Source organism: Mastigoproctus giganteus, chromosome 3 (assembly GCF_048544385.1).
Source record: "Mastigoproctus giganteus isolate SK-2022 chromosome 3, ASM4854438v1, whole genome shotgun sequence".
In the NCBI taxonomy this organism is placed as follows: domain Eukaryota; kingdom Metazoa; phylum Arthropoda; class Arachnida; order Uropygi; family Thelyphonidae; genus Mastigoproctus; species Mastigoproctus giganteus.
In genome coordinates, this window is record NC_143577.1 from 46,174,179 (window position 1) to 46,201,656 (window position 27,478).

Genomic DNA, 27,478 nt, shown 5'->3' on the forward strand with positions numbered 1-27,478 from the left:
CCTGCTCCAGCAATCAACCCCCCCCCCGGCCCAAAGGTAAACATCCACACATCCACTCTACAACTGTCCTTCCTCAACCTGAACCCATGCCCCCTCAGGTGCATAATCCAAGCAAGAGGAAGAACTCCATCAGCAATTGAGCCCACTCAAACTATTCAAGGCCATATACATCTCAATCAGATCACCCTGCAGGCACCTAGTCCCCAGACACTGATTGGAGAAATTTCTCAAGTCCTCATCATTCGAGGCCACAAAATGTTTATTCCAGTTTTTCTAATAAAGGATCATCTGTAATTATAAAAATCACTAATTTCATATGGTTCAGGCTCATTTGCACATCCTCATCAGTGTGAAGGGTCTTTTGTCAGTAAAGACAGATGCTATTCAATTCACCTGCAACATCAGCTGGGTTATCTAAGACTTTCTCACAACCAGGGTTCTTTGTTGTACACACACACACACACACACACACAAAATTCCTTGTCCCCATTTTTTTGCTCACTTAATCAGTGCTTTCTCATATACAGCTTTGGTCTCTCTAACCTTATTTGTGGTACTATTACAGATCAGACTTATACCTGTTCAGTACTTTTCATTGCTCTGTAACTGTCCCATGCTATCTTTTTCTGATCTATTTGACTGGTCAGCTTTGCAGTCATCTATTTCGGCATCCCCCCCTCCTACAATATTTCCCACAGCAATACGCTCAGTTCAGAGATGCCATATAGTGCCTTAAACTGTCAAAGTCCCCTCTTCTGAAGTTAAAGCCCATGCCTTTATCTTTAACTACTGCAACAGCTTTCTTCATTTTCTGACTGATAATTACATGATCACTTCCTGACAATAGTTCCTGTACTTTAAGCCCTGTGATGTCATCTGATTTGTTAGTAATGATTAGGTCAATAATATTCTCACCTCTAGCACTTTCTCTAACATGCTGGTACAAATAATGATCATCTAGTTTACCTTAATTTTTCCCCATGGTGAGCTCCCCCCCCTTATTACAATCAATCTGGGGCAGATTAAAGTCACCCATAATAAGATATTCATGCTTTCTTGCCCATTTCATCTGCATGTAAAGACTCTCACATCATATTCTCTCAAAATCTTCTGGTCTGTACATTACTCCCACTCTCATTATACCTTTTCTTCCAATTGTTATAGCATTAATCCCCCCTTTGTTTTCTAATTATGAGTAAGTAATGACTAAAATTACCATATCCTTCCCACCCTAGATATCTTTCAAAATTTCAATTTACTAATAACCTAGAGTTTCACATAAAAAGTAAAAACAGATTAAATGTCATTAAGAAAAGTGTGTGTTTTTGTAAAGAATATGGCAAAATTATTTGCTATAATGTGCAAAACAGATATTATTATAAGGATCTTACAAAATAGGATACTTAAAACATATGAAGAAACAATAGGGGAAGAACAAGCAGGATTTAGAAAAGGCAGATCAACAATAGTCCAAATATTCACACTAAACATCATTGCAGAAAAATATTGGAATAAGAAGAAACCTCTTTATCTGTGCTTCATCGATTTCAAGCATGCATTTGACTCTCTAAACACAGAAAATTTAGCATTAGCATTAGTAGAGGCATATGATGCAAGAACGCAAGCTTATTCAGCATCAGCCAAAAAAAAAAAAAAATAAAAAGCACAACCACTACTCCCATTTCACCCCTCCATTCATTCGAAATACCTGTCCAGCTGAGCCTTAAATTTGTTTAGGCTATCAACTTCAACAACAAGTGATGGAAGTCTATTCCACAAACCAACTGCCCGCTGGCTAAAGGCAAATTTCCGCACATCTATCCGACACCCGTCCTTCCTCAATTTGAATTTATGCCCTCTCAGGTGATTATTCTGAGCAAGAGGAAGAATCCCATAGGCATTGAGCATGCTCAAGCCATTCAAAGCCTTATACACCTCTATCAGATCACCTCGCCGATGCCTAGTCTCCAGACTCTGTAATTTGCAAAACTTAAGCCTTTTTTCGTAAGAGCAACCCTTTGTTCCATTCACTAATCTTGTTGCCCTTCTCCGTACTCGTTCCAGCAGCTCTACATCCTTCTTGAAATGAGGCCTCCAGACCTTTATACAGTACTCAAGGTGTGGCCTGACCAATGCCTTATACAAGGGAATAATCACATCCCTATCCCTGCTAGAAGAATTCCTGTATATCATTGACAAGACACCATGAGCTACTCTTGCAGCTCATCTGCACTGCTCAGAGAACTTCATATCTGCCTGCACAATTACCCCCAGGTCCTTTTCATTCTCTAACACTGTCAGCGTAGTACCACAGAGTTGATACGTTGATCTGGGGTTACTGTTTCCCATATGTAGTACTTTACATTTGTCAATGTTAAAGTTTATTTGCCACTTCTCAGCCCATCTGCTCAACCTTTCCAGATCCTGTTGCAGCAGCATAGCGTCAGTAGTGTCCTTAACAACCCTGCCAACCTTTGTATCATCTGCAAACTTGGACATTAAGCTTGATATACCATCATCTATATCATTTATAAATACAGAAAACGACAATGGACCCAACACTGAACCCTGAGGAACTCCACTAATAACATTAGTCCACATTGAGCAGTGTCCATTGATTACCACTCTCTGTCTTCTGCCACTCAACCATCCCTTTATCCATAGCAGCAATTTGCCTCCAATGCCACACTGCTCCAATTTGTGCAGCAGCCTTCCATGCGCAACAGTATCAAAAGCCTTTCTAAGATCCAAATATATAATATCAAAGTTATTCCCTCCATCCAGTTCTTTTGTGACATCATAGTATCCAATCAAATTGGTCAGACAAGACCTGCCCTTAACAAAACCATGCTGTGTCTGAGCTATAACTGAATTATTGTCCAGATGATCCTGCAGTGCTTCTTTAACCAGTGCCTCCATTAATTTTCCTGGAACTGAAGTTAAACTAACAGGTCTATAATTACTTGTGTCAGCCTTTGATCCTCCTTTGTGAATTGGGGTTACATTTGCACATCTCCAGTCTATGGGTACCTCCCCTGAGTCCAAAGAAGCTCTCATAATTATGGCCAGGGGTTTGCTTACTTCCTTTGCTGAATGAAGTAAGCTTTTAATGATTTTTTGTAGTTGCTTTTAATGAAGCAACTACAAAAAATCCCACTTGATCATGAAATAATCATGTTTGTAAATAATTTCTATAAAAATACAAGAGCAATAGTAAAATTCAACAACCTTAAAAAAAGAGAAATTTGAAATAGAGAAAGGAGTCATGCAAGGATGCCCTTTATCCCCATATCTATTTAATATCTACCTAGAAGAACTAATAAAATCAATTGAAGAAAAAAGAGGCACAATAACAAATGGAAAAAAATATAAATCACATAAAATATGCAGACAATATTGTGATTTTAACAGAAACCAAAGAACAACTAAAAGAAATATTAACAAACATCGATAAAGCAAGCAACAATTATGGAATTAATATTAATAAAACCAAAGTAATGCAAATCAGAAAAAACATAGAAGACATAAACATCCAAAATGAACAAATAGAACAAGTACAACAATTTGTATATCTGGGCTCTATAATAGCCAGAAACCTAAGTACAGTATTATTGACCAAATTAATCACAGACTGAACATTGGACGGACAAACACGAACAAACTCAAAAACATATGGAAGAGCAATAAAATCTCAAATAGTCTAAAAATTAAACTATATGAAACTGTCCTCATACCCACAGCAACTTATGGATCAAATAATTGGAGAATAAATAAGAAATAAAGGCAAAAAATAATGTCATTTGAAATGAGATGCCTAAGGAAAATCAATAAAACAAAACAAATTGGAGAGAACATAAAACTAATGAACAAGTAAGGAGAGATCTAAATTTTGAATGCAGAATAATAAAGCAGATCTACAAAAAACAACTTCAGTGGTTTGGACATGTGAACTGGATGAAACAACACAGTCTGCCTAATGTAGTACTGACAGGAAGAATTGGAGATAAGAGACCACCAGGAAGATTCAAAAGAGAATGGCTTCAATGCCTAAAGGAAAACACAGGCTTTCAAAATTATCAACAAATGCAAGATTCAAGGGATCGACAACAATGGAGGACGATATCTAAATAGGGACTCAACTCGTGCCAAATGGAAGAGTAGAATGATGATGATTATTATTAGCTATGTAGTGCAAGGAAGCCTGAGGCTTATGCTGCACCAGCCAAAAAAAAAAAAAAAAAAAAAAAAATCCTGAATTACCCTAAGTGAGTGAGTGAGAGAAGGGAATCACCAAGAAAGAGAAGAATGACCCCAGGGGCTCACATTTGGTGAGTATGCAACCCAGGGTTCTGAGCTGGCTATCATCATTCTTCTTTCTTGGTGATTCCCTTCTACTTCTCTCTCTCTCTCTCTCTCTCTCTCTCTCTCTCTCTCTCTCTCTCTCTCTCTCTCTCTCTCTCTCTCTCTCTGCAACATGGGAGTTTTTTTTTTTTTTTTTTTTTTTTTTTGGCTGGTGTAGCATAAGCCTCAGGCTTCATTGAACCTTAAGGCTAATAATAATAATGATGATATCCAGCTCAGGACCATGGGTGTGCCAAGCCCATACTCACCAGATGTGAGCCCCTGAAGTATCTGGTGAGTATGGGCTTGGTACACCCAGGGTCCTGAGCTGGATATCATCATTCTTCTTCTTCTTCCTTGGTGATTCCCTTTTACCTCTCTCTCTCTCTCTCTCTCTCTCTCTCTCTCTCTCTCTCTCTCTCTCTCTCTCTCTCTCTCTCTCTCTCTCTCTCTCTCTCTCTCTCTCTCAGGGAGACTTAGAAATTTTTTTTTTTTTTGGCTGGTGCAGCATAAGCCTTAGGCTTCCTTTCACCATATGGCCATTACTAATACTAATATATATGCATGTTTTAAAAGCCTACAGTTGTAAGCCAAGCAACAGCTATTTCGGCTCAGCACTTACAGGGTTCAAAGGGTTATATTTCTATAAACACCGGAAGGATCCACTCAGGCTGGAAGGTGAATTTAGGGCTAAGAAACCATGATTTTCACATGAATAGATATCTGAAATATCTCTCAGCCTATGTAAGCTCTGCACAGATGTATGCTATAGCTTTACATTTACCTAAAAAGGAGATATGGAAGAGCAGCACATGTGTTGCAGGGATATTTGATACATGGCATGATGAGGGGATAACTAGTTACCCCTTTGACTAAGTTTCCATCACGTGCCGACCGAGTGTCTTAAGACTTGGATCTCCCCAATGAGAGCGAAGTGTTGAATAAACAGTTTGGGAGAACTTGGGACATAAAAGTGGATCCTCAGGAGTGAGTGAGAGTGGAAGAGAAGGTTAAAAGTGAGATAAGGCATGGTAAAGACTTTAAGATCCTGACAAGGACCAGTGAGCCTCACCCAAGGAAGAAGTCAACTTCTGTTGAGACAATGCCCAGAGACGTTCAAATTGACTGAGGAATCAGGAATCGTTTGCTGATTGGGTCAGCGTGACATCTTAAGCTGGTAAGTCGAAAATGATACAAGTATGAAAGTGTCTGTAAGCATGGTGATGAAATGGTCTCTTTCTAGTTCATAGAACTTATATATTTTAAGTCTAAAACACATGTTTGTCTATAAATTACTTGAATGTTTTGGCAAGCATAAAGTGTCATATTATGCCTATATCAATGGAAAGAATGAAGTGTGTATGTCCTTTCTTGTAATAAATCATGTTATGTTTTGTGTTATAAATGTTTCTCTTTTCTCTGCCAAAACCTCTTATTCAACCAGAAAGCAATAGAGTTAGTGTTAAAGTATGATTAAAAGTTATTGCGGCATAGAGTAAATTATTTGCATAATTGCTCAATGTTAATCAAAATGCTAAAATCTAAACTGCAGGCTGGAGAAGGAAAGTAAACTTCTCCTTCCCTGTTCTGAGGGTATACGAGATTTTGTCCTATAATACCACTAGATGAAAACAGAAGAGTGACAGTTGACACCAGACAATACCATTAGGCGAACATGTTAAGTTAAAATAAGATAGCCAAAAAAAAAAAAATGTCTTAACTACACTAAGAACAAAAAGTATTAGTTACAGCCAGTCTGGCTATAGCTTTGCAGCCATGCCCTAGAGCCCCACGAATGGTAGAGGAGTTCTTGGCGGACAACACAATTAACTCACACCACACAGATTCTATGGTGGCAGACATAACTTCAGACTCTGTAAAAGCTGTTTTTGTGCTCAGGCTTCTTTTGATAAAAAGCATAACCCCTCCACTCCTATCTTCTAAATACATTATACACACCATAGTGGAACTTGTCATCCCCAATTTTCTGCACCTTAAATTGATGAACATGTTAATAGAATGACTGATCATTTTTATACGGGCGCCTTCACAGCCAGGTGGGCAGGAGCAGTAGTGCGTAGCATACACTTCTTGATTAGACTGGGGTTCGAGCCCCATGACCACCAAATACAGAGGATGCGGAAAGGTCAGAGAATGACCACTGCATATCTCCGGAGCAATATGGCCTTAGTTGCTAATGCTCCTAAAAACCAAATAACAAACAAACATTTTTATACTGTATTCATAATGGCAGCTTGATACATTAATGCACCAGATAATTGTCCCTCAAATAATGGGCTACTTTAATTGTACAAATCCATAATTTGATAATAGAACATACTTGAAAGGCAGTAGATATGTTAAATGGCTGTCCTCCTTCTGATCAGTAACTTATTCAGCAATCCCATATATCTATGTTATTTTTTATTATTATTATTTTTTTTAGCCATATGGTGCAAGGAAGCCTGAGGCTTATGCTGCACCAGCCATAAAATTCCTGTTACCCTGAGAGAGAGAGAGAGAGAGAGAGAGAGAGAGAGAGAGAAGTAGAAGGGAATCAACCAAGAAAGAGAAGAATGATGATATCCAGCTCAGGACCCTGGGTTTGCCAAGCCCATACTCACCAGATACGAGCCCCTGGGGTAGAATTTAAATTTTATTTTTCCGAGGCTCGAACCCATGTCATCATTACTGGCGATCTGGTGCTTATCCCCACAGCTACCCTTTCAGTTAATCATATTCCTTATAAATTTTTTTTTTTTTTTTTTTTTTAACTTGTCCCAATGCAATTTTAGACTGCAACACTTCAAAATTTCTGCTGAACTCGCATAAAATTTAGCCAAGAGATTGTGTCCTAAATTCTTTGAACTTTTGAACCAAGTGACTCCTTAATTTTCTAGTTGGAGGGGGGAGGGTGAAGACTTTTGTACAGTACTTTAAATGTGGATAAACCTTATCACGTACTGATCATCTTTGACTCTCCATTACAAGGAACCATAAAAACTTCTTTATCCTAGTACAGCATTGAATGGAATAAAAAAAACAAAAAAAACAAGGCCACTGTTTTGGTCATATTTACTTTAAAAGAAAACATAAATTCAATAAAATTTTAAAGATTAAAGAAACATTATGACTGATTTTGTAAATATAATAAAGTGAATTTCTAATTATTTAATTAGTTATTTAAACGTGGGAATAATAATATGAATATTAAATCTGACCTGAATCATATAATACAGCACACCTACAGGCAATACCACTGATAAGAATATTGGTGTCTGGAGAGAGATGACAAATATAGTTGCTACCACCTGAAGAAAGCATGTGATCCACGATCTCAGAGTTAGTGGAATGGTGACATCAACAGTATCGATATCTTTTGAGAAACGATTTACTATCCTCCCAAGGGGCGTGGTGTCGAAGAATGACATGGGAGATCGCAAAATATTCTGCATAAGTTTATGATGCAATAATATGCAAGCTTCGATAGTTGCAAAGGCCATGACAAAGGATGAAATGAGAAGTGATAAACCTGCAAAGAAGTTCAAAATCAATTTTTATATCAGTCTTTGTTATGCTTTATGAGTCAGCAAACAGTTTTACAGAGGTCAAAATGTTTTAAGGTGTCACTGCTTTGTACTTGATATGAGATTATCCATTCCTTAGCATAACTGTGGTTAATGGAATAATCCATAATAAAAGAATTTATTGCAAAAATTAAAGTTCATTAATGAATAAAAAAACAGTAACTGCTATTTTTATTTGAACTTTAATTATGTCCAATGGATCAGTAGAAGTGAGAAGTTTTGTGAAGCCATCAGGGGATGAAATCAAAATTCTGGAAGTGAAAAAGTACTCTTTTATTAACCAAATAGATAACTTTCTAATTGAAGTTAATTTTCACTTAAGCATGTTTAGTATTAGTAGTGGCAAATGATGCAAGAAGACAAGCTTATACAGTATCAGCAAAAGAAAAAGAAACCCCTTCCAATTTCACCTATGCATCCCCTCCAAACAACTAGTCTAGTTCTTCCTTAAATTTATTCAAACTATCCACTTTCACAACATCAGAGGGAAGTTTGTTCCAGCAATCACCTAAATTGGCTAAAGGTAACTTCCACACATTTATTCTGCAACCATCCTTCCTCAATTTAAATTTATGCCCCTTCATGTGAGCAGTTTCAGCAAAAGGAAGAATCCCATGAGCTTGCTCAATCTATTCAAAGCCTTAAACAACTCAATCAGATCGTTTCACAGGTGCTAGTGTCCAGAAACTGCAATTTGCAGAACAGAAGCCTTTCTTGGTAAGAGCATCCTTTTGTTCCCCTCACCAATCTTGCCCTTCTCTGTACTCATTCCAACAGCAGCTCCACATCCATCCTAAAATGAGTCCTCCAGACCTGTATTCAGTACTCAAGATGTGGCCTGATCATTGCATTATACAATGGAATTGTCACCTCCTTATCCTTGCTGGAAATATTTCCTATATTTCCATATTTCCTATATTGTCATATTAACTTATTTCTAGAGTAGCTTTATATTCCTAGTTATGATACTTAGTTTAAAGTTTAACTTAGACAGAGATTTTGTAGGTATTACTTAGTATCGGTAACGGTATCAAATCCACGTGTTACAAATTGAACGAGAGGTCCTTTTTTTTTTTTAACCAAATTTAGTAGATTTATTAACCAATTGTTATATTAAATTATCTTCTATAAGTAGATTATAGACCTAGTCAGGATCCTTAGTTTATTCTAAATTGAGATAGCGAGATTTGGAAGCTAATCAATACTTACGAGTCCGTAGAAGTACCGTTCGTGAATTCCCGCCATTTTACACGATAGCATAAGCTTAGTGTAGTATAGTGCATAATATAATATTGTCAATCAATCAGTAAATCTATTAATCTTGATAAACTTATTGTCAATTAAATTGTACTTTTAACTCTATATATATATATATATATATATATATATATATATAACAACTTAATCGTAACAAATAATTAATACATAACTATAGTGGTACACGTGACACGGAAGTTATATAAAGGGAACTCGTAGAAAACACTAGATACCGAAAAAATAAATATAGCGTTATAACTGTTTTGGGATATAACTTAAGGATTTAATTTTGTTTTGAAATTTTATTGAATTAAATCGGAATCATGACTCAGACTAGAGCAGCAAAGCAAAAGGCTCAAGCTAATGGGAGGGTTGTGGTTCAGGGGAGAAATGAGGGGGGCAGTTGCCCTCTGAATCACAGTCTTTTAAAATGCACTGTTTGCTTGATGTTTGCGGAGCAGTCGGGTACGGGACATGATACTGCCAAGGGGGATGTCTTTGTGTGTGCACAATGTAAGGAGTGCAAGGAAATCAGGCGACAACTCAGCGTTGTTATGGGCCTTTATGAGAGCTTGAAGGATAGGGTGGATGCCCTCAAAGGAAATAAATTGAGGGGACCATCAAGCTCTCAGCCGCCCACATCAACGCCAGAGCTTGCACTTGGTCATCAGGCAACACAGAGGCAACCCCCTAGGCAGAATGCGCTGGTCCCACAGGAACTAGTAGTTGTTGGTGACTCTATTGTCAGGGAAGCGGGGAACATGCTTTGTAAAAAGGATAGGTGGAATAGGACCAGGGTATGTCTCCCAGGGGCAAAGGTTGATGACGTTGTAGAGCAGATATCATCTTTTAAGGGCACAAAAGGTGATATAGTTGTACACGTTGGCACTAATGATATTAAGAGTAGGAGACCGGCGGAACTACTTAGCAAGTACAGGTCACTGTTGAAAAAAAGCCGTGAATTAGGGTTGAATTTGAAAGTGTCTGCAATTCTGCCCAGACATGATAGGAGGGAGTATATGATGAGAGCCTTGTCGATCAATTCGGCCCTGGAGGGATTGTGCAAGGCTCAAGGGGTAGAATTTTTTTCAGCCTGGACTGTATTTGTTAACAGGAGCGATTGCTTCTACAGGGATGGGATACACTTAAATAGAAAGGGTGCAAGAATTTTTGCTGATGCTGTCGAGGCAGAGTTAGGTGGGTCGGAAAACTGCTAGTTGGAGGGGATACAAGGACTAATAGATTAACAGTAGCCACTGGCAGAGGTGGAAGTGATTCTTGCACTGCTTCTATTGAAATGAGCAGAAGCCTGAAAAACAAGATGCAGGATATTTCAGAGACTGCTGGGAGTCATTGCGGTACAAGTAAACACATGGGTTGTGTTAGGGTAGCCAAGAATAGAAACAGGTGCATGTATACCTGCGTGTACACCAATGCTAGGAGTTTGGTAAATAAATTTGATGAATTTGAGGTATTGCTCAAAACATCAAAGGCAGATATTGTTGGGATATCAGAGATGTGGTGTCACACAGATATAAGGAATGCGGAACTGGAATTTGGGGAGTACAACGTCTACAGAAAAGATAGACTGGATAGGAAGGGAGGAGGGGTTATGCTATTAGTTAAGAAACACATAAAGTCCAAGGAAGTGAAGCCAGTCGACATCGATGGACAGGGCAGTGTCGAGTCAGTTTGGTGTGACATAAGCATAGGGAAATCAAAATTGAGAGTAGGAGTGTGCTATAGGCCTAATGACTCTGATGAGTATAATAAGATATTGTACAGGGAAATAGAGTGGGCCAGTAAATCAGAGAGTCTTATAATGGGGGATTTTAATTTCCCAGATATTGACTGGAATTAGTGGGTTGGTCACTCTCACACTAGCAAGGCTTTTGTGGATTTATTGGATGATTGTTTTCTACATCAGCATGTTCGTGAGGCAACAAGAGGGATCAATACTCTTGATCTGATTATCAGTAGTGATTCTTCATGCATTAAGAATCTGCAGATAAATGAACCACTAGGTGGCAGTGATCACAGTGTGTTGAAGTGGGATTTACTCAAGGAGGTAACTACCATCAGAGGTAAAGGGAAGGGTTTTTGTTTTCGTAAAGGCGACTATGATGGTCTGAGACAGTATTTAAATTCTATACAGTGGGACCAACTGATGATGTTACCAACAGCAAACTCAAACTGGGAAGCATTCAAGGAACTAATCTTGGAGGCTACCAGGCTTTACATACCAACTAAGAAATATTGTTCAAGGTTTAGGCCTAAATGGTTCTCAGATGAACTAATGAGACATGTGGCAGAGAAGAAAAATGCATGGGATACATACAAATTAATGGGTGACATGGAAGCCTATGATAGATATAAGTTGGTCTGTAACCAAGTCACAAAGGAGATTAGGCAGGCAAAGGCAGACTACAAAAAATCCTTGGCAAAGGATGAATCAGATTGGTCCACTGGATATTGATGGTTCAACGGTTGAGATCCTGCTCAGGTGGCTAACAATCTAAACGAGTATTTCGCATCTACATTCACGCATGAGGAGTTATTCAGGAAGGAGAATGATGTAGGTAAAGTAAACATTGGCAGTGAGCTGGATGATTTTGTAATAACTGAGAGAAAAGTGGAGGAGAGATTGTTGAGGATAAACATAAAAAAGGCACCTGGGGTGGATGGGATCTATCCAGTTATATTAAAGGAGGCAGCAAAGGAAGTAAGCAAACACCTAGCCATAATTATGAGAGCTTCTTTGGACTCAGGGGAGGTACCCATAGACTGGAGATGTGCAAATGTAATCCCAATTCACAAAGGACGATCAAAGGCTGACACAAGTGATTATAGACCTGTTAGTTTAACTTCTGTTCCAGGTAAATTAATGGAAGCACTGGTTAAAGAAGCACTGCAGGATCATCTAGACAAGAATTCAGTTATAGCTCAGACACAGCATGGTTTTGTTAAGGGAAGGTCTTGCCTGACCAATTTGATTGGATACTATGATGTAGTCACAAAAGAACTGGATGCAGGGAATAACTTTGATATTATATATTTGGATCTTAGAAAGGCTTTTGATACTGTTGCACATGGAAGACTGCTGCACAAATTGGAGCAGTGTGGCATTGGAGGCAAATTGCTGCTATGGATAAGGGGAGGGTTGAGTGGCAGAAGACAGAGTGGTAATCAATGGACACTGCTCAACGTGGACTAATGTTATTAGTGGAGTTCCTCAGGGTTCAGTGTTGGGTCCGTTGTTGTTTTCGGTGTTTTTGAATGATATTGATGATGGGATATCAAGTTTAATGTCCAAGTTTGCAGATGATACAAAGGTTGGCAGGGTTGTTAAGGACACCACTGACGCTATGCTGCTGCAACAGGATCTGGAAAGGTTGAACAGACGGGCTGAGAGGTGGCAAATGAAGTTTAACATTGACAAATGTAAAGTACTACATATGGGAAACATTAAGCCCAGAGCAACGTGTCAACTCTGCAGTACTACACTGACAGTGGTGGAGAATGAAAAGGGCCTGGGGGTAATTGTGCAGGCAGATATGAAGTTCTCTGAGCAGTGCAGACGAGCTGCAAGAGTAGCTCATGGTGTCTTGTTAATGATATACAGGAATTTTTCTAGCAGGGATAAGGAGATGATTATTCCCTTGTATAAGGCAATGGTTAGGCCACATCTTGAGTACTGTATACAGGTCTGGAGGCCTCATTTCAAGAAGGATGTAGAGCTGCTGGAACGGGTACAGAGAAGGGCAACAAGATTAGTGAATGGAACAAAGGGTTGCTCTTACGAAGAAAGGCTTAAGTTTTGCAAATTACTGAGTCTGGAGACTAGGCACCGGCGAGGTGATCTGATAGAGGTGTACAAGGCTTTGAATGGTTTGAGCATGCTCAATGCCAATGGGATTCTTCATCTTGCTCAGAATAATCAGCTCAGAGGGCATAAATTCAAATTGAGGAAGGACGGATGTCGGATAGAAGTGCGGAAATTTGCCTTTAGCCAGCGGGTGGTTGGTTGATGGAACCGACTTCCATCACTTGTTGAAGTTGACAGCCTAAACAAATTTAAGGCTCAACTGGACAGGTATTTCGAGCGAACGGAGGGGTGAAATGGGAGTGGTGTTTTTTTTTTTTTTTTTGGCTGATGCTGAATAAGCTTGCTTTCTTGCATCATATACCTCTACTAATGCTAATGCTATATATCATTGACAATCACCATGTAATGTCCTGGCAGCCTGTCTACACTGCTCAAGAGAACTTCATACGTGATTGAGAAAGTATTCTTCCCCCCCAGGTCTTTTTCATTTTCCACAACGCTGAGTGTAGTAGTACTCAATTAGTATATTAATCTGGGATTAATGTACCAATATTCAGTACATTGACAAATGCAATGTTAAACCTAATATAATGAATTATTCCAAATATTGCATAAAAAACCACCGAACACCTATTTTCTTCAATCAAAAATATAAAATTAGAACCCGCTGACAAATTATATTCCTTCAATATAAAATCACTATACACAAACGTACACCCTCAAAAAAGCTGTTAAGGCCAGAGGCGGATTTTATGGCAGGCCACCAGCCCCCGACTTCTGAAGGGCCCACGAAAAACCCCAACAAATTAGTTGAACATATTAGTTCAAAACTTTGTGATTATTATTATGCTATTATTAATTATACTTTACATATATTATATTCAAATTTTATTGGAAATAAAACATTAATAGTACATAATATTTTTTATTTATTTAAAAAATTGGTTAACATGTATTTTTATTTTCCCATGTCTCTCTCTTTTTTTTTAAGGAGCCCAATATTTTCTTCTGCGCCCGGGACCTCAACTGACCTTAATCCGCTCCTGGTTAAGGCCACTCAAGACATGTTATGTAATGATCCCACACTTAAAAACAGAAGAAAATTAGATATTTCGGATATAACCATCTTACTAAATATACTGCTATCAGCGAATTATTTCACCCATGAAAGAGATTTTACCAAAAGAGTATATGGGGTACCAATGGGCAGTTCCATAAGTGGACATCTCTCTGAATTTTACCTCCTGTAAATAGAAAACTACAACATTTCCAAGTACTCTTCCCCAGACCTTAAATTTTATGGAAGGTACGTAGATGATTGTCTGCTTTTAGGCAAACCACACACCATAATTACCATCTTCCAGGAGTTGAATAATGTAGATGGTCAGCTACAATTCACAATTGAAAATGTAAAAAACAACAGAATCAACTTCTTAAATTTAACATTAACAAGAAATGCAACCAAAATCAACTCAAAAATATACCACAAACCTACAAAATAAGGGGAATTATTTACATTTTGACAGCTATGGCCCCTCTCTCACAAAAAAAATCAATTCTAATAGCCCAGTTCAACAATGCTTTCAGGTATTCATCTACAGATGATGAATGCAAACAGGAGATCAAAACGCTTAATAGATTTTCCAACTGTGGTTACCCAAAATGGCACATAAATGGTGACTTAAATACAGCCAAAAAAAGCAGTAAAGAAAAACCAAAACGAGAAGCGCCAAAAAAACAATGGATAGGGCTTCCGTATATTGAAATGTACCAACAACCATTGGAAAAAAATCTTCAAAGATTCCGGAGTAAATCTAGCCTTTGGCAGCCCCAAGAAACTATGAACATACCTAAAAAGCTCAGCTATCAACAAAAAAACAACAGAGATTTCAAACAGAAAACAAATGTAGCTTATGCAATCCCCTGCATACCGGACTGCAATTGCATATATACAGGGTGTCTCAAAAATATTGGTACAAACGTTTAGGGGAGGTAGGTAACATCTAAAGGAATGTGAATCGCATAGGAACCCATAACCGGAAACGTCACGGGGAAGTAGTAGCAGAGGCACAAGAAGCAGAAATGATACAAGACAGTAATTAGAGGCAAACATTTTTGACATAATATTAACAATGGAGTACGAGATGGATGCATTTCATGATGTTACAACAGAAGCTCGAAGGTTCCACCATCAGACACGATGCATGCATGACACCGACGCCGCATGGATTGGCGGACACGGTTGAACACACCTGGAGTTTCTTTGACAGTAGCAGCAGTGCAGACGAGTCTCGCCACGAGATCCATTTACATCTCCACAGGCGATTCATACACGATAGATTTGAGGGCACTCCACAGAAAGAAATCAAGGCTCAATAAATCAGGTGAGCGTGGGGGCCAGGAAACGGGTAAACTAATCCATCGACGCCCAAAACGCCTGTTCAAATGGTCATGAACACACCTTCCATAATGGGCAGGCACCCCGTCATGTTGAAACCAATGTTGCGTCTCACATTTGCTGGAACATCGTCAAGTTTGATTTCCTCAGTAAAACTGGAGGGCTATCAGTTTCACAGCTTCCAGTTTCATTTACATTCAAAAAATTAAGAGGTACATAAAAAAAAAAAAAGGCTACATTGTACGGATTTATTGCAAAAACTGTTACATTTATCTGTCCAAAGAAATTGAAATTTCACTGAAACAGTTGAAACTTTATTATTCTGACTATGTGAAAATAAAAAATACATAATTTTACCTAAACAGCAATAGTGGTTGCAAAATTTACATGCAATAAATTTTACACAAATAAAGTGTGCAAATAGGAAATTTACATGTCCATTATTTGCTCAATTTTTTGACCAGGCAGCAAGCCCAAAATCAGATAACCTTTTTAATCCTTTTTAAAATAAATCATCTGTTTTCCTACTATACTACACTTATCCCTATATTTAAAAAAAGTACTAAGGAAAAAATTAAGATTATAAAAAAAAAAAGGGGGATCTTACCCTGAGCAGCTCCTAGACTTCCATATACACCCAAACGCATATAAGTAGAATTTGACTGATGGTTATTTATGGAATCTGAGCTCCATTCACTTAGCCACACATTTGACCCGACAGAAAATCCTTGTGCAGCAAAACAGGACAGTACAATGACAGCAACCCATATATAACCAACAGATCTAAGATATTCTAGATAGACTGACCACTTCACCTGCAGCATAAAAATATTAATATATCACAAAAACGTAGAAGTTGTGCCTTAATAGTTATAATACATAATACAGGTATTCTCTCAAGTTACATCATTATAATGCTTTTTGGAAATTACTGCACAAGACTAAAAATGTATCTGGGAAATCATTCTTAGAGGAATTAAGGCAATAATATATTAGCAAAATTTCTCTGACCTGCCCTTAACCTTAATAATAAATTATGGCAAACAAGTTAGTGCCAAGCATTATTTTAGTACATAGAAAATCACCAAAGTAGATGAAATGGCATCATTTTTGTTTCATCTCATTTAGCATTAATAGAGGAATATGATGCAAGAAAGCAAACTTATACAGCATCAGCCAAAAAAAAAAAAAAAAACTTCTTCCCATTTCACACGTCCATTCACTCCAAATGTTTGTCTAGTTCAACTTCTGTCAACTTCTACAATGACAGATGGCAGTTTGTTCCAGCAATCAACTAGCCACTGGCTCCAGGAAAATTTCTGCACATCTATTCTACAACTGTCTTTCCTCAATTTGAATATATGTCCCTTCAGGCAATTAATGTGAGCAAGATGAAGAATCCCATCAGCATTGAGCTTGCTGAAACAATCTAAGGCCTTATACATCTCAATCAGATCACCTCACAGGTGCCTAGTTGCCAGACTGCACTTTACAGAACTTAAGCCTTTCTTTGTAAGAGCAACCTTTTGTTCCATTCACCAATCTTGTTGCTCTTCTCTGTACTCCTTCTAGCAGCTCTTCATCCTTCCTAAAATGAGGCCTCCAGACCTGCATACAGTAAAGTTGTGGCTTGACCACTGCCTTATGCAAGGGGATAATCACCTCCTTAACCCTGCAAGAAAATTTTCTGTATATCATTGACAAGACACCATGAGCTACTCTTACAGATGTCTGCACTGCTCAGAAAACTTCATATCTGATTACACAATTACAACCAGGTCTTTTTCATTCTCTACCACCATGAGTGTAGTACCACACAGTTAATATGTTACTCTGGAGTTACTGCTGCCAATATGCAGTACTTTACATTTTTCAATATTAAAAACTTCAGTTGCCACCTCTCAAGCCCATCTTCTCAACTTTTCTAGATCCTGTTGCAGTACTGTACTGTCATTAACAACACTACCAACCTTCGTATCATCTGAAAACTTGGCCATTAGGCCTGATATACCTTCATCATAAAAACAGTGGATCCAACACTGAATCCTGGGGAACTCCACTAATAACATCAGTCCACAAAGAGCAGTGTGCATTGATTACCACTCTGTCTTCTCCCACTCAACCATCCCTTTATCCATAGCAGCAATTTGCCCTTAATGCCATACTGCTCCAATTTGTACAGTAGTCGTCCATGTGCAACAGTATCAAAAGCTTTCCTGAAATCCAAGTATATGATATCAAAATTATTTTTTGCATCCAGTTCCTTTGTAACCACATCATAGTATCCAATCAATTTGGTAAAGACAAGACTTCCCCTTAACAAACCTTTGCTGTGTCTGAACCATAGCTGCAGTCTTGTCTAGATGATCCTGCAGTGCTTCTTTAACCAGTGCCTCCATTAATTTCCCTGTAACAGAAGTTAATCTAACCAGTTCTGTAATTACTCATGTCACTCTTTTATCCACCCACCCTTATGAATTGGGGAAACATTCACACATCTCCAGTATATGGGGAATTTCCCTGAATCCAAGGATACTCTCATAGTTATAGCTAAGGGTTTGCTTACTTCCTTTGCTACCTCCTTCAATATAACTGGATAGATCCCATCCACCCCAGGTGCCTTTCTTATGTTTAACTTGAACAATTTCTCCTCCACTTTGCTCTCAGTTATTACAAAATCATTAAGCACCCTGTTACAGTTTGATAAACTTCTGGCATTTTCCTCCTTTAATAACTCCTCATGTGTGAATGTAGATGCAAAATACTCATTCAGTTTGTCAACTGCCTGAGCAGGAACCTCAACAGTTGAACCACTGACATCAAGTGGACCGATCTGATTCATCCCCTTCGTGTAGAGTTGACATAAGTAAAGAACTCTTTATGATATTGTGAATCTCATATTGTAAATGCCTTCACAATAAGTGATGCAACAACAACAAAAAAAAAAGAAAAATACAATACAAGATGTAACAAAAATGATGCCATTTAACCTACTTCAGTGATTTATTACAAACTAAAATGATGATTGGCATTAAACTTGTCTGTCTAGTAAATTTCCTGTAGTCTGAGGGTTTTGCACTAAACCCTTTTTAATTAATTAAAGTTAACAGTGATTTATGTTGGATCAGACTTGCTTTTCCCATAAGTACTACTTCATATTGTTGTTTTAAAAGGTATTTTTAATTATCACTAATTTCAATAACACATTTTTAATTGTGCTATTGAAATGAAATCTCAATAACATGAAAACTATTTAATATGTAATATGCCCATATCGTATTCATTAAAAGCAGTAATAACTGAATACACAAATTAATAATACTTTTAGTAAGAATGGTCAAAGTGCTTAAAACTCACAATTAATATAAAGATATAATACAAATTGAGAATAAATTTTAAAAATGAGTAAAATTAGTATTAGAATGGCCAATGAAGCAAGAAGCACACTTGCCTGCATCTATCAGTATTAAAAAAAAAGAAAAGAAAAGCCACTCACTTGTACTTTTCCTAATTGCAAAAAAGCAACCATCAAATTCTGCCTTGAATTGTACCAAACTCTCCACTTCAGCCACCTTGAGGGGAAACTTATTTGATGATTAACAACCATGGTGTCTGAAGGTAAACTTCATGAGGTTTGTTGTTTCCTAAGGTTTTATATCAATAGTACTACACACTTATGTTTCACACTCATAGTGAGTGAGTATGTATTACATTGAAAAAATAAATTTTTTTCACAAGAAATACTTAGTTTCTGGGAATACCAATCAGCACAACAGATGAAACAGCACTGAGTATATTTTTTCATTTATGCCTTTGATTCTTAATTAGTCTCTGCTAGCAATGATACATAGCACTCTATACGTTTTAATCATTCCCCTTCAGAGGCTTATACACCTAAATCAGGTTCCCTATATAGTGAAAAGTTGCCAAAATTTTTAGTCTTCTCCTTTTTAGCCATCCTTTGTAAGGACAATGATTAGTGCTCCTTACCAATCTGGCTGCACTCCTCTATAGAAGTTACGTAATTTTTTTGTGTACAGCTTTCAAGATCTCAATACAATATTCCCAGAGTGTTCTCGACAGCCTTGGAATATTGCATTAAGGAAAAATGACATCCTGCTCCTTACTTGCAAAGATTCAATAAAATTTGATAAATTACTGACAGGATACTATTGCCTTCCTGGCCACCTTTATACCGCATCATATGAGGGCTGTGGTGGAGAGCGTACGCTGGTAAATATTGTATACCCCCCCCCCCTTTTTGAGCAAATAGTATATGTCCTTTCCTTTTTATTACCGTATTTCCCCATGTATAAGACGCACCTTAATTTTGGGGTCCGAAATTTGAAAAAAAAAAAAAAAAAAAAAAAAAAAAAAAATGTATTACATAAAGTTATTGAACTCAAGTTTTATTCATCATAAAATTCATACAACTCCTCATCACTGTCAAAACTCCCACCATTAGCTTGTCCTCATATGTGTCTGATGACGAATCACTGTCTTCATATATTGCCTCGTCCTCAGTTCCATCTATGACATTTGAAATGCCACACTTCTTAAATGACTTGACAACGATCTCAATCTTGATATTATCCCAGGATCTTTTCACCCAGGTACAAACTTCTCCTATAGTTGGTTTCTTCACTCTTCCTGCTGGTGTCAAATTGTCCCCAGAAGACTTCATCCATTGGTTCCATTCATCTCTCTCATGGCAGCTTTGAAGGGTTTGTTAATGCTGACATCAAGTGGTTGGAGCTGGGATGTCAAGCCTCCAGGTATGATGGCAAGTTTTGTTTTTTGCTCTGCAGCAATCTTCTTTGTGTTTTTTGTTATGTGTGCCCTGAACTGATCAAGCACCAATAGGGCAGGTTTGCATAAGAGCCCACTTGGTCTCCTGCTCCAAACTTTCTCAACTAGATCTTCATCCCATCCTGATCCATCCAACCTTTGTCATGAACATGGACAATCACTCCTCGAGGAATGTCTTCTTTTGGCATTGTTTTGCGCTTGAAAATCAGCATAGGAGTCAGCTTGGTTCCGTCGGCACAACAAGCTAGAACAACTGTATAATGGATCTTTTCATGTCCACTTGTCTTCACAGTTACAGTTTTCACCCCCTTCTTATCAACAGTTCTGTTACTTGGACGTATTTGCAATCTGTCAAGATTGCAAATACGTCCATATTTGCAATCTGTCCCAACTCAAACTGATGTGTCTTCTGACATTGAATGACAAAACGAAATTTCGGGCAAGTCTTGTGTGTGTACGCATGCTTAGTCCATTCCGTTTAATGAACCTGAAGCACCAATTGTGTCCTCCTTTGAAATCAGTAACTTCTTTTTCATCAGCAATTCTCCTTGCCTCGTGCTGAACCATCTTTGGGACACAGGAATTCCAATTGCCCTTTGCTCTTCAATCCATATCTTCAATTCCCTCTCTAAATCAGGCCATTTCGCTGACTTGCCTCTCATGGCCTTCTTCTGCCATGGCGTTTTCAGTACGGTTTCTTCTTCCCGTAGCCAGTCTCGGATTGTTTTCTCAGTTGAAGGAGGACCAAACTTACATTCAGCAGCACGATTTCCATTCACTTTTGCAAACTGGATCACTTTTAATTTGAATTCAGCACTGTATGAAAATCTTTTCTGAGCCATTTCTGAACAGAACATGGCAAAACGTAACCTAATATACCGGTAACAAGTGCGAAACAATGAGTGCAAAGACAACCAGCACGAAAAAGCAGGAAATGCAAGTAAAAAAATCTACAACCACTGTATAAGATGCACCCAGTTTTTAGACCCCAAATTTTTCGAAAAAGGGTGCGTCTTATACATGAGAAAATATGGTAATTAGATTTGGCATGAATGTTTTACATTTTACATATAGTAAACCCCTCTCATTTTTTTTTTTTTTTTTTCGATTATCCCGTCCATGCTTTCTATTATGACTATATTCCTTCTGCATATTTGATTCTATTATAACCTAAACCAAGATAACAGTGGAGGAGTTAAAGATGTTTCACCTTGAAATCTTTAACTCCCTTACCAATGTAAGCTAATTCTGGTCATTAGTCACCCTCCCAATCTCCAAATCAACAGAAAACTTTGATAGCACCCCCCAGACTTCCTCATCAATATAAGGAAGATTAAAAATAGGAGGAGCACTAATTCCCAAGAGGTTCCACTCGCTATGCTAGTCTGCTCTAAAGAGTGTACATTTATGACCTCCCCCACCACTTGGTTTAAGCCATGTAATTATTTTCCTCCTCATCAATGCGATTATTTTCCCAGTAATTACTATTTTCTCTAGATTATATCCTGTCACGGACCATATCATAACATGTTTACTGTGAAAACTACTTTTTTTTTTTTACATCTAGTTATTTTATGACCTCATCGTAGTTAACCAGATTGGTCAGGCAAGACCTTCCTTTTGCAAACTCATGCTAAAATCCCTTTAGGATTCCATTCTTATCAAGGTGATTTTGTATTCTGTCCTTAACCACAGACTCCATGATCTTGGCACCACAGAAGAAAAACTTGCAGATCTATAGTTTGCTATCACTCTTTCAATCATCCTGCATGATGGGAAAACAGCACTTCTCCAATCAAAGAGGATCATTCTGGAGTCTCATAATGATATCATTAGCATTACTAAAGTTTTCATATACAAAAAAATGGTGGCATGTGAGTATAACTGGATGTATATTGTCCAACCTGTAAAATGAGTAATCATCACATCATTAATTTTACAGCAAGTGTACTCCTCTTCGTCTTCTTGGAATCATTTGGTTTGTAATACCCCTCCCCCAAATTCATCTTTCCTTTACCACTAGTCATTCCACCACACAAACAACTTTTGTTTTTTTATGGCATTTTTTAATTGTGTGGGTTGTTTTTAGTGTGGTTTTTTTTTTTTTAAAGACTTTCATTTTTGGCTAGTGAAAAAAGGTTGAGTTAGTTTAAGCCACTAATTCAGGATGAATTCAAGCAATTAATGATGTTCATAATCAGTAAAACTTTAGAATAGGACAAAAGAAGTGTTTTTTTTTAATAGAGTTTCATTTTTGGCTAGTGAAAAAAAAAGGTTAGGTTATGTTATGCTGAAGTGCACACCCTGTTCTGAAGTTTTATCAAAGTTTCTTTAATTTTTTGTTAAATTTCATAACCTGCCTTTAGGGAAACAAATAGGAAAAGGATTCTTTATATATGTATCATAACATCAATCAAATGTTATCATCCGTTGTGTTCACGCACCAATCAGTAGATCGTCTGTCATGCCTATGTGTCAATCAATATATCGTTCTCAACTTCTACTGCCACTACCATCTGTTCACTGAGAATACAGGGAGAAACTGCGGTAGTGGCAAACCAGTTTGTTGTTGTTGTTGTTGTGATGGGGGTTTAATGGCGCACAAGCTGCTGGGGCTATAGTGCGCCTATTCATAGGAAAATAATAAAACTCAAATTTTGGATAGAATCAATTTATGGCTTATTAGAGTGATGTTTTAAAATTTATGATACAATCCAATTTTTTTCAAAAAAGAGAAGAATTCATTGATGTTTGCATCGTCACCTATAATATTTTTTAATGTCTTCGGTTCCGGAAAATTTTTTAGGGAAAGGAGGATGGATATTCTGTCCTGATCATAGTGAGGGCAGTCAACGAGAATGTGTTTGACTGATAAGTGCGAGGAACAGTGTGGACAATGAGGAGGATCCTCTCCTGTAAGTAGGTGAAGGTGAGTCAGATATGTATGTCCTATCCGTGCTCGTGCAAGCACTACTTCTTCTCTTCGTACTGTTTTGATGCTAGAGCGCCAAAGCTGTGGATCCTGTTTCAACTGATAAAGTTTATTATTGCTTTGGGTGTCCCATATCTCTTTCCACATCGCAAGACATGTTGTTTGTATGATATGATTATAGTCATAGATTGGAATAGGAGCAAGGGTTAAATCATAAGTTGTTGGATTTTTGGCAGTTTTGTCAGCGAGTTCGTTCCCCTTTATCCCCGAATGGGCTGGGATCCAGCAAAAGGTCACTGATTGATGACGTTCCTCAATTTTTAATAATAGGCTTCTGATTTGGTTTAATATAGGATGAACCTTATAACGAAAGTTTTGTATTGCTGTAATTGAGCTTAGAGAGTCAGTATATACAATATATTTTAGAGATGGGTAGAGATTCAGGTTTTCTAAAGCTAACTTTATTGCATGAAGTTCTGCAGAGAAGCTGCTATACTCAGGTGGAAGGGAAGCAGAAATGATTGTAGAGGGAAATACTGCTGCTGCTCCAACAGCTGAGTGTGATTTGGAGCCATCAGTATATATTGGCAATAAACTAGCATATTTCTGAATATGGCTTGCATGGAGTTGTTTCATGTTCAGTGACGGTAAAAGATTCTTTCCCCATTTTTGAAGGTAAGTATCACAAGTTAATTGTGGAGGAGGTGTCCAAGGTGGGTGTAAGCATTTCATTATGTCTAGCCTGTTGACATTAGGAATATTCCAACTCTGTGTTATTTCAATTAGTCGTAAGCCTGCCGGTCTTATTTTACTGGGTTTGTTTCTATAAAGGTTTTGCAGTGGTGGATTAAAGAGATACGGCCCAATAGGGTGCTGACAGCAGTTTTGTATTCGGGCTGCATACTTAAGAAGTAGTGTTTTCCTGCGGAGACAAAGAGGGGGCTCATGTGCTTCAGTATATAAACTTTGGGTAGGGGATGTCCTGAATGCGCCAAGGGCAATCCGCAGTGCACTATGCTGTATAGGATCTAACCAGCGTAGTGTACTCTTTCGGGCAGAATCGTAGATTGGAGCACCATAATCCAAACGGGATCTGATCAATGCTCTATATAGCAGAAGCAAAGATGTACGGTCTGCTCCCCAAGACATTGCAGATAAAGCTCTCAGTATGTTCAGTTTTTTAAGGCAGGAAGTACGTAGCGATTTAATGTGTTCAAGGAAATTTAATTTTCTGTCAAGAATTAATCCCAAGAATCTGATATTGTTGGTCACTGGAATGGGAAAATTTGACATCTGAAGTTCAGGATCTGTATGCATTTTTCGTTGATTACAAAAGTGGACTGCAACAGTTTTCTGCTGAGATAGACGATAGCCATTGAGTCCTGCCCAACTTTGCACCTTATTCAAGGATAACTGCAGTTGCCGTTCAATGGATCTCATATTCTGAGAATGGCAAGAAATGGATAGATCATCCGCATAAAGATAGGTCTCAACTGTATTTGGGAGTTCTTTTGTTATAGAATCAATTTTAAGGGCGAAGAGGGTTGCACTCAATACAGAACCTTGTGGCACTCCTTCTTCCTGTAAAAATGTCTTAGAAAGAGAGTTGTGGTATCGGACTTGGAACGAACGGTTCTGGAGAAAGTTTCTGATAAATATAGGAAGGTTGCCCCTTAGACCAAGGGCATGGAGGTCGCTGAGAATGCCATGACGCCAGGTAGTGTCAAATGCCTTCTCTATGTCAATGGAAACCAAAACGAGATGTTCATTTTTTACGAAGGCATTGCGAATTGCAGACTCTGCTTTAATCATGAGATCTAAGGAGGACCTGTTCTTACGAAAGCCATGCTGTTTATTACTCATTAGGTGTTGTGTTTCGATGGTCCAAACAAGTCGATTATGAATAATTTTTTCAAGTAATTTACCGAGGCAACTGGAGAGGGAAATTGGTCGGTAATTGTATGGCCTTGTAGGGTCTTTTCCAGGTTTCAAAAAGGCAAGAACTGTGGCATGATGCCAGGAGATGGGATAAATGTTTTCCATAAATATTCTGTTATAGTAGACCAGTAGTATTTGTAAATTTTTGTCACCAAGGTATTGTAACATGATATAAGATATGCCATCTGGCCCAGCAGCACCGTTGTGTGTCGTTTTCATGGCATGTAGGAGTTCGTGATATTGAAGAGGCTGGTTATACGGAAGGAAAACTGAGGTTCGAAAGTTTATGGCTCGTTCTTCAGTCTTGGTCTTTATTTTCTGAAAATCCGCCGAATAATTTGACACCGCTGAAACTTTAGCAAACGTTTTGCCCAAAGCATTTGCTATGTCCTCAGGAGCTGAGAGTTCCTGCCCATTCCATGAAAGAATAGGTGAGGGGGTTGTAGGGAATTTTCCAGAAATCTGTCTGATTTTCTTCCATATTAACCTGGAGTTAGTGTTTCTGTTTATGGTAGATGCAAAATGAATCCAAGAATTCTTCTTGGCTTGCCTTTGAATGAGACGTGCTTTCGCTCTTAGTTTCTTGTAATTGATTAGATTAGTCGTGGTTGGTGATCTGCGAAATATATTCCATGCTTTATTTTTTAACTTCTTTGCTTTAGTGCAGTCTTCATTCCACCAATAATTATGGTGCTGTCGGGAATGCGGATTCGACAATGGAATTGAACACTTAGCTGCAGATAGTATGTGTGAAGTGATATAATCTGTGGCTTCATCTATCGACTGTGTCCGTATATATTGCTCATCCAGGGTGACTAAAGATTTAAATTTGACCCAGTTGGCTTGAGAAAACTTCCATTTCCTGCAGGGATTGACTAATGGTGGTTGAGCAGTGAGCAGATCACAAATAATGGGAAAATGATCACTGCCCAAGGGGTCATCTAAAACAGACCATTCTATGATTGGATACAGAGTCGGGGAACATACTGATAGATCAATTGCAGAAGTTTGTCCAGTTGGCAATTGTATGTGAGTGGGTGCACCAGTATTAAGAACAGTAAGGTTTTGTTTGTCTAGAAAAGTTTCAATTAGTCGGCCATGTGTATCTACTTTTGTTGATCCCCATAAGGGATTGTGGCTATTGAAATCACCCAACAGACAGACCGGGGGTGGCAATTGCATTAGCAGGTTTTCAAGATCTTGGTAAGAGAAAGTATGACTTGGTGGGAGATAGACCGATGCTAGTGTTAACGCAATCTGGGTTATCAGACGTACGGCAACAACTTCAATATCAGTTTGCAAAACAATTTGTTTGGTCGGGATCTTTGAGCTGATGAAGATGGCCACACCTCCACGGGCAGCATTTGAAGTATTACGATCTTGTCGATAGATGACATAGTTCTTAATGTTGGTGGAAATTTGTGGAGTTAGGTAGGTTTCCTGTAGACAGAAACCAACTGGAGAATAGCGGTGAATTAGGACTTGAATATCATTAAGGTTGCTACGATATCCTCTGCAATTCCACTGTAGAATATAAGGCATTATTGGTGTTTAGTAGAAGAAGCTGTATCTGACTGCTTTTTTAATGTGGTTGGCTTGTGACGTTCAGGCTTTGGTTTGTCTTTTTTGGAAAAGAATGGTCGACCGGTGTCCATTTCTTCTTCCGCATGTAATTCTAATATAGGTTCTTGTCTAGATGAGTCGAATGTATCCATAGATGTTTCTGGGATATTCTTTTTTAAATGTGAGTTCCGATTATTTGATGTAGAAGCAGTCACTGTGGGTGGAGAAGGAGATGTTGCTGGTACTGTAATTGCAGTATTATTTGCCTGGTTCATCTGCTTAGGGGTATTGGATTGTTGCTGGGAGAGAACAGCCCGAGCCCAGTCAGAAATTGAAGTGTTTGTAGGTATTGTAACATCGGTTTGGGTGCCCACTGATTGATACTTTTGCGCAATACTGGCGTATGTACGCTTAGTTAAACTGGGAGCAATTACTTTCCTTGCTTCTTGAAAACTTACTTTATTTTCAATCTTATATGTCACAATTTTCTTTTCAGTTTTCCATTTCTCGCATGACCTGGAATAGGCAGGATGGTTGCCTTTACAGTTGGGGCAGGCCATTTCTTTTGCTGAGCAATCACTTTGAGTGTGTTCAGAGGACCCACAATTGGGGCAAACTTGATTTCCTCTACATGCCATTTGAGAGTGACCATACTTTTGGCACTTAAAACATCTCAAAGGATTAGGGATGTAGGGCCTAATTCGACAATGTAGATAGCCTGCTTTTATCGATGTTGGTAGATTTTGTGTATTGAAAGTGAGGATAATGTTCCTTGTAGGTGCAAGTATATTGTCTTTTTTAGTCTTAATCCTTTTGACTGCAATGAC

General features: G+C 38.2%; 1 protein-coding gene across 1 annotated transcript in view; it reads right to left on the reverse strand.

The window, feature by feature from the left end:
• LOC150087930 (multidrug resistance-associated protein 1-like) overlaps nt 1–27,478 on the reverse strand; it is a 217,242-nt gene that overhangs the window by 48,658 nt on the left and 141,106 nt on the right. The window contains 2 exon segments of the mRNA XM_090369269.1: nt 7,563–7,873; nt 16,017–16,224. Of these exon segments, the coding sequence (XP_090225395.1) occupies nt 7,563–7,873; nt 16,017–16,224 (519 nt within the window).